This window comes from Nicotiana tabacum, chromosome 24 (genome assembly GCF_000715075.1).
Source record: "Nicotiana tabacum cultivar K326 chromosome 24, ASM71507v2, whole genome shotgun sequence".
Classification (NCBI taxonomy): domain Eukaryota; kingdom Viridiplantae; phylum Streptophyta; class Magnoliopsida; order Solanales; family Solanaceae; genus Nicotiana; species Nicotiana tabacum.
Genome location: NC_134103.1, coordinates 90,556,462 through 90,565,735, shown reverse-complemented (window position 1 = coordinate 90,565,735; position 9,274 = coordinate 90,556,462). Strand labels below are relative to the sequence as shown.

The 9,274-nt window shown below is 32.8% G+C and overlaps 1 protein-coding gene across 1 annotated transcript; it reads right to left on the bottom strand.

Annotated features, from left to right (window-relative positions):
* Window positions 1–6,898: 6,898 nt before the first annotated feature.
* Window positions 6,899–8,164, bottom strand: LOC107809961 (uncharacterized). The gene has a single exon (XM_016634669.2). It carries the CDS (start codon window positions 8,062–8,064, stop codon window positions 7,186–7,188), a length of 879 nt encoding a protein of 292 aa, XP_016490155.1. The 5' UTR covers window positions 8,065–8,164; the 3' UTR covers window positions 6,899–7,185.
* Between the last annotated feature and the right edge of the window lie 1,110 nt (window positions 8,165–9,274).

Genomic DNA, 9,274 nt, shown 5'->3' with positions numbered 1-9,274 from the left:
ATTAGAACCAAGTCCACAGATAAGGATTTTCTTAGCCTTTGCCTTCTTCTCCATCATTCTGAAATCTACTACTAAAATTTCAGATGGGTCCTTAGGAACTGTTTCATTTTGTGCATTTTGCTTAGTAGGAGTCAATGGACCTTGGTTCACTATGGTCCATAGTTCATAGTCTTCAGCTGTCAGAAAGTCTTCTATTTTTGCTTTCCACCAACTGTAATATTTTCCATTAAACAAGGATAGTCTGGTAGTTGATTGTCCTTCATTAATTCCAGGTGGAGCACTCATCTTGCTTCCAATATCTCTCTAAGTGTTAGCCGTGTGTGAGAGAGAACCTGCTCTAATACTAATTATTAGTTTGGGTGCCCGTATGAATTACTAAAGAACTTGGTTCTTTACCGTATTCCTTAAACGTAAAGTAAAATAATCAGTAAAGTAAACACAATAATTTTTACGTGAAAAATCACCCAACTCAAAAGGTGCAAAGATCATGACCTACTGCATAGGATTTTTAACTTCAACTCCACTAGAACAATGAGCCAAAATGTATCAATTACAAGACTGTAATTCAATACTCTCTAGTACTCCTACTACAACTATTTGATTCATAAGCTACTCTAACTTGCAAAGAAAACACTCACTCTAACTCACTAATTGTTTGTGACACTTTTATTACAACTCAGTTTTATAAAACACATTCACTAGACTGACTCAAGAAGAACATAACCCTGATACTCGACTAGAGTGTACAAAATGTAGTTCTTCAGTTGATGTGTAAAAGGATAATCTCAGAAGTCTAAAATAGATAGTATTTAAACGCCTGGACTTCAAGATCTTCTAGGAGTCCTATGCATAGTCAGCTTCTAGTTTGATAGGACTCCTACTGTTCCAAGAACTCCATAAGTTTTGGGGCTCTTGTCTCTTACTGATTTATCCATATCTTTTTGTGCAACAACCCTTATCTCATGTAGCAATCTTCTTCTACCAAACTCGAACCTGGGTAACTTTGAGATAAAGTTAATGTCTTGCACAGATGTTCAATCATCAACCTAAGGAGCTAGTCCATTACCCTGAGGAGCTGATTCTTAGAATAGTTAAGCAGCTATATTGAGGACCTGGTTTTTCGAACATTGGATCTAAACAAACTCTGTTAATCATCAAAATCTCAATACCCAATACATCTGTAGTTAACTTGTGTGATTACCTCACTTAAAAGTGCAAGTATTTAGAGAGGAGAGACGTCTATGTATTATTCATTTATTTATTTTAGGTCTGAAACATGCCTCTCACATGAAGCCCTAATTATTTTTTCCTCGGCAAGTATACGAAAATTAAAATCTTTTCGTAGTTGATGATGGTGAGATTTAAAATTGTATAGCTTTTAAAACAGTTTAATTTGATCTATCCATTTAGCAGCACCTTAGGATGGCATAGTCTTAAAAGTGAAGGGCGAGGTTCAAAATAGGAAAGGCTTACGGTGGATACCTAGGCACCTAGAGACGAGAAAGGGCGTAGTAATCGACAAATGCTTCGCGGAGTTGCTGTCATTGATTCTCCCGAGAGACCACAATTGCCGCGAGCAAAGATATTAATGACGAGGAAGGCTTTTTTGTTATGCTACTAATACTTGCTCTGCTATTCTACCAAACCTGTTTAAGGAAGAGTTACAGGGCATTTTAGAAGAGAAAGAGTTGATCTTTATTAATAATAAACAGAGTATTTATACAATATGGTGGATCCATAAGGATGAGGAAAGATATCAATACAATCAATAACAATCTTTACAATCAAGAATGGGCTAATATACAGAAACTAAATCTGTAAATAAAGAGAGAAAATAATTACAATCAATCTTGGATATATCTCTATTAGCTTTTTCTCCTCTGACATCATATTGAATTGGATGACTACATAATCTAAAAATTTAAACCATTAAATAGGAGATATATTAAGTAATGAGATATCAAGAATCTAACAAATTATTGAGTTAGACATGACTTGATAATTATTAGAAGTGGTAAACAGGCTTCGTCGTCTACCCTGAATTGGAGAGACTCCAAATACACCAGCACTCGGTTCACTTGTCTCTTAGAAGCGTAGTGAAAAACACAGCATTTTTTACTTATTTCAGAAATCATCATCTTATTTTCTAGTTTCTGGCGTTCAGAAAGTCTTTTTCAGTGATCTATAGAACACAAATTTTATGACTGCGATTCCTCTTATCTGGTTTCTTGATATATTGGAATAGGGAAATAATGACTTAACTTAGCATGTCAAGCATTGTACAAGAGAGTTGGACATTTTCAGGTTTATCTATTAACTCGTCCTTTTGCTAGGGTGGATCTAGTTAGGCCCGAGGGGTGGTACGCCACCCGCAAGCTTCGGTCGAAACTCTATGCATATATATTTAAAGTGCCACCTATAGTAATAGATGATACAAAGGTGTCAATGGCAAAGGATCGGAGATTATGCCTAGGTTGTGAAGGATCAAACCCCAGTGGCAATAGTTTTTGGACCTTTTGGAGCTTGCTACATCACGTCAAGTTTTCTATGATTCTCTCTCTCTCTCTCTCTCTCTCTCTATATATATATATATATATATATATATATATATAGGGAAATTAATCTTTTTTCTTCTTCTTAATTATAAAATACTATTTGAAGTTTTTGTTAACTTTTGAATTTCTTTTTGTGTCTCTTATTAGTTAAGTATTTACTATTTTCACACAAAGTTAAAATAACATTTTCTTTTGATGTCGTTCAATCATAACCATAGTACTATAGTTTTTTGTTCAATCGATTTATATTATATACCAAAAAAATAAATAATCTGAATCGAAGTCCAAAGTTGCTCAAACCGACAAAATATTTTCTCTATCTCAACATATAAATAACGACACATGGATGTTCAAAGCTACGTGGCACCTGAAACCTCAAAATCTTGGATCCACGTCTGCTTTCGCGCATCGCATGTATATCTTTGTATATGCACAGTTTATAGAATTAGTGAAGAGAACATAGTTCTGGTTCTAATTTTATCTAGGCAACCCTACTTAGAAGATCCAAATACTGGAGTAGAAATGTTTGAGAGCGCAGACATTATGGAATATTTACGGCCAACTTGTGCTATTTAAAGGGTGAGACTTTCTGATGTTTCTTTTTTGTTTTCCTCAATGCCTCTGAATGTATATTAGTCTCTTTTCGTTCTCTATTTTGCTGGCAAAATTTTGTTTTTCAACATAGAAACATACTTTAGTAAATAACTTAATTGCAACTTTGTTCTACTTTTTGTTATAATTTGCTATAAAATCATCAGATTTCTTTTATGACCACAAAATCTCTCAACTTTTACTTTATTTCATATAACATCGTTCTTGCCATTTTCCAACCAACTTCACAAAAAATCACAACCATTTCGTTAGATTGTGTTATAGAGATTTCACTTTATTGCATAGTGTGAACAGTGAACTTATGTACCACTGCGATTGACTGTGATAACTTGCGTTATGGCAAAAATAATATTTCGTATTTCAATTTATGCGAACCTATTTCTTTTTTAGTTCGTGTCAAAAAGAATGGCATCTTTCCTTATTTGGAAACAATTTACCTTTATTCAATGATTTATAGCCACACAAAATATATGTGCCTCATTTTACACCACAAATTCAAAAGTCTTCTCTTTTTTTTTAAATTCCGTACCCAGTCAAATAAGTTCACATAAATTGAAACGGAGGGAGAAGTAGTAGTGGGTGATTTCTAGTCCCGTCAATGAACAGAAATAATGTCATTGTCAATATAGAAAACTGGGGTTGATAAATGTACAATTTCTAGTTAAATCCCATTATTGTTCTTTCATTTCTTCAAACTTGAACTACCTTATAGTCAATCATCGTGACCGCTGACCAATTCCAGGATCAATATTGGCAAAGAATAGTAGCTCATCCTTACACAGAAGAGAGAACGAAAGCAAACGCACAAAATATATATACACAAAGAAAGAAGGAACCAATATGAAATGGGAAAAAATAGACTTTTTTTTTCTTTTTGCGGAGAGTTTAAAAAAATATAGATTATGTACATGAGTTTAACTAATATCCTGAACACGGAAAAAATTTTGTTAGGGAGCGTTTCTCCCTTAAATAGGTCTTAAATGGGAATCCGAATTAATCGGGACACAATGCAGGTATTGGACATCTGATGGAAACAAGGAAAAAACTAATATCTACAAGAAAAAATATTACTATATACTAACTATGTAAAAACAAATTACACCATCAGTCATTTTTACCTATTTTAGCAAATATCCTGCATTATTTTCAAGATCATAACTATCATTTTTCATGCAGGATCACTTATAAATATCTTATGTGTGACCTGATAGTGTAAACAATTTCTTAATATCTCGGCTTAAACTCAATTAATAGTGTCAAACTCAATTATAAATTGGAACGAGAGAAAACGTGTTGGACCCTTCATAAGGTGTTATTTGAACAATTTACTCCTTATTAATAACAAAGAAGAAGAAGAAGAAGAAGAATATTGAACGCCAGCCCATGACTTGAAAATTGAATCATTGATTTATTATAGTATTTTGTATTTATATCTTAACTAGGCCCCTGGGGGAAAACCGATGGGACAAAGGAAAATGTAGTAGGACAGGGTGGAGGGGACTATATGTTTGTTGTTTGATCTTATAAAAATAGAAGCAAAATCTTACATATATCTAATTGAATGAGATGGGGAGACTCACCATGTTATATGTAAAGTACAACAAAATAGCGACATTGTTATCCAGGAACTAATTCAAAAATATCTTTTTGTCCTTTTTATCTATTTGTGATTATATTTTTAAAAAAAATTCGTTTGCTACCCCATTCGTTAAATATTTTCTTTCTCACGCAGCCGTGAACGTGGTAAAAACTTACAAAAAAGTTTGACAAAAACGGGACTTATAAATTTTCATCTTTACCTATATATTAATGGTGTAAATAATTTTTATGCTATCAATATTATTCTAACTTGTTGTATTATGTGACATGTCTTATTTTTTTCAAGTTATTAATCTTACTTTTTATAATAGTTACTTGTAATTATTACTTAAGTAATCCGATAATGTAAAAATTATTTTGCAATATTGGTGAATAAAGATTAAACTCCCTCATTTCTAGCTAGACTACTACCAAAGTTAATCAACAAAGACTGCATCCTTGTATGGTAAGAATCTCATTACCATATGTGAATCGCAATGTCAATTTCTGTCCTTCAATTTTTAATGGTGAGCTCCATAGACCATAATTGTGTTTAATTGTTTATTTGCGAAATAAAAATAACAACGTGGAAGCAGCGCCTTTGAAGCAGAATCATGTGCGTTCTGCCTTCGACAGTGTACGATTTAAGGTCTCTGCATATGCCATTGTCATTGTTTTCTCTTCTCCCTATGGGCATGTTGTTTGTTCCTCACAAATTTAACTTTTAACTTACCTTTATGGTTTGTTGATCTGCTGTGTTTAATTACCATATTTCCAGGTCATTACCTTATTGTTAATTAGAGCATGTTTGGCTAAGTTTTTGAGAGGTTAAAAGTATTTTTTTGTCGGAAAAATTTGATGTGTTTCACCAAGTTAGAGAAGTGCTCTTGAATAGCAGCAGAAGTAGTTTTTCTGCTTTTGGGAAGAAACTACAAATTCTAGCTTCTTCCAAGAATCAGAAATAGAAAATTAATTGTTTTAAGATAAAAGTATCTTTACTATAAATTTATATTTTTTTGAGTTATCCTTCATTAATTTAGCTTTTTTCTATTCCTTTTTTGCTTTTACCATCCCTTTTTATTTAATTTATTTTCATCAGTACTTTCCTTATTCTTCTTTGAAATAGATCTCTCTTTTATATAGGATTAACGAAGTAGATTTTTAATTTATACGGAATGATTATATTTAGATATATTTAGATATATTTAAATTATTATAAAATTTATAAGTAATGCTGGATACCTAATATTATTGCTTTGGATAATTATATTATTTTATATTGATTCAAATTTTTAATATATATTTTTACTTTATGTTTATATTCTAATTAAATAAAAAGAAAAAATTAATTTTTATAATAAATTTGTAAATTAATTTCTCTTTTAAATAGTATACAAATTGTAAACTCAATATTTATTATTTTTTTTTAAAAAGCATTTTTGAACAAAAGTACTCTTCAAAATAAGTGCTAATTTTTAGCGGTCGGTCAAACGAGCTCTTAGACAATTATTTATGATTATCGAAGTATAAAAGCTAAATCCTTTCCATCACTTTGAATCTTGGCAAACCCCTATCTCACTAAAGATGTTTGAGAGTTTCAAAATTTAATATAAATTTGTAAAAAGTAATATTTAATCTATATAATATTCCAGAGAAAAGTGTCCAAGTGATAATCCTTCGTTTAGTGTAGCTCCGCCCATCTACATGCACACCAATATTTTAACCCGTCCTATTATTCAAAGTTGTCCTAATTCCAAAGAAATCAATTACTAATCAAGAAACTTAAACTTCAGCCGTAATATCACAAGTGCGAATTCTAACTTATTTGACCGCTATTGTTTCCTCGGATGCTTTCTAATGTACCTATTAATTAAGTGAATATTCACACAAAGTAGTAATTATAAGTAGCAACTGCGGTGCTTAGGCATTGATGCACGATTATATATATTTTTAATAATGAATTTAAAAGTTTATCTGAAGCATTTACTAATATATGAAACTTATAAACTTTTGCTTTGCTAAGGTACTCAAGTAAAAAAACGATAGATTCTATTTCTTGTACGGATAATATTGTTAAAAATTAAAAAAGTATAGTATGTCAGTAGATTTGAACATACATATATTTTAAATATTAAAATTTAATAATCCCATAATTTATGCAGAAATTTATATATTTTGCATTATACTATCTACTTTATTCATAACAAAATTTACATTATAATTCTCGAATTACTAGTGCATGAACCAACAAAAATTGGAAAGAAAAAAAAAAGGTGCCGTTCTATTTTTACCTCAACTAGTGAAAAGTGCTGGTTGAAAACGAAAAAGAAAAAGTGAAAATTGCCGTCAATCTTACTGCCACGTCGGACTAACGACTTCACAGAGTGCAAATTTTAACCATCACTTAAGACTTTCGCTCCCGCCTTGTCAAGACTGGAATTCAATTTCTTCTATTGGGACCCACTTTCTGATCTGAACCCAACGCCTCTGCAACTACTACGCCGATTTCCTCGGCGGCCCAGGATCCCGATCTCCGGCCCGACTTGAACCGCATCATCCCTCCCAAACCGGCTGGCTCTGACACCCGTTCAACACTCACAGCGTTGCTCTTTCTCGGTTGAACCGGCTCTTCCGGTCTAGAATCATTCGTTGTCTCTATACTAGACTTGACCGGTTTAATGTTACTCCGACCAAACCGGAACATCGAAAGTACACGTGAATAAAATCCGGTTTTGCGTTTAGCGCCTCTGCTCTTTGATCTCTCGAGTGATATTTCACATTTTTTCACATCTTCACATGATTGCCGGCGGCGACCTTTCTTCGATCTTACTCTTCCAATACATGATACCTTCGGCGACACCGGTTCAGGAGCGGCAACTGCTTTCAATGCCGATTCAGACCGTTTAGTCGGGAAAAAACGTATATTGGCCGGTTTACACGTTTTTCGCTTCGAATCAACTGAGCTACTCTTCGGTAATCCGAAAAACGAAGTCGTCTTAGTCTTCAAAGTCAACGGAAGTCTTTGAGAGCTCGAATTCGAACTCGGATGAATCAAGTTCGTTGTGTGTGAAATGTTACCTTTGGCGGATTCTTTACGCTCCAAAACGGCGTTTCTATCAAACCAATCCAATTCGGCATCTTTTGGAAGACAGATTGATTCCGGCGGAAAATCCGGTGGAAGTTCCTTTTCGTCGTCGGGAATATCAGCGTTCTCCAGTTTGACGACGGTGACGTTCACCAGAGTTTCACATGCAATTTTCCGGTCACTATTGCCGCCGGCATAGGTAGGAACTGGTGGTTCTAAATCAATTTGAGGCATTATTGAGAGAGAGAGAGAGGGGGGGAGAGAGAGAGAGAGTATAGTACAGTTGAAAGGATTTTCCAAACTCTGAGGCGATTTGGGTCTGCGGACTGAAATTAGCTTTAGTGTATATATTTAAAAAGGACTGGCAAATAAATTTTAGTAAATAAAAGTTTTAAAAAACATAACATAATGGTTGCAAGTCTAATTCTCACTGTCCTTAAACAAATACAAAAAGTTAAAATAAATGTAACCAATAAATTCAAGGGGTATGTTATATAATCTGTTTGCAACTTGTACGTAGTGCTAACAATATTATATATTTTGTGAATATAAATACAAAACTTTATTGTAAATCGTTAGGAGTATTACAAAAGAAGAAATCTACTTTATAAAACCAGAATAAGATTACTTAAAATTTTGTACATATTAGAGGAAAATGAGTTGTAAAATGACAAATGGATCATGCACAAGGCATATTTCTTTTTATCATAAAAAAGGGAAACCAATTTTGCACTACATATATAAAAGTTAGTGTTTAGTGTGTATAATGATTCAAAATACTAACACAAAGAATATCTTATAAATTGGCTACCAAAAGCATATAGGACTCTAAATAAATATGCACTTAACTTATTGGCACTTAATATTTATATAAATGTATGATATAATTTCAGCTCTAGTCAATTGATATATGTATTGTCACCTTATTTTACTACTTAACTATGGTAAGTAATTTTCTATAAAATAATCCTTTCTTGTTTGCGTAAAGTGAAGTTTTATTTTGTTTTTTGGTTTGGAAAAAGAAAGCGGGGGAAAGGGAACTTCAAAATCTCTTTGAACTTTCACAATGATTTCCTAAACTTTCGTTCATTACTTGTTATACTACATTTTAACTGACATGTATTAAGTGTGTGTAACAACTAATGATCGAAAGTTTAGGAAATCATTCTAGAATGAACGAGGGTTTAGGAAACATACGCAAAGGTAAAAGTATGTTTTTATAATTATTGTGTCCAGGTCAGCTTGCGCGCATCTAGAAAATATTTTTTATCTTCTATCTGCATAGGTACCGAGTAACTCTATTGATGTTTTAACTTCAATACCCCACAAGAGAGGGGGTGATTTATGTAGTGTCCAATTTTTCGCGTGCACAGATTATAGAAGGACCTGGTTCTTCTATGTATTCCTTATATTACTGTTGCGGAATAATAAATGTAGAAATTTA

Coding starts and splice junctions, on each gene's coding strand:
- LOC107809961 (XM_016634669.2), bottom strand. CDS start 8,064: ATGCCTCAAATTGATTTAGAACCACCAGTTCCTACCTATGCCGGCGGC.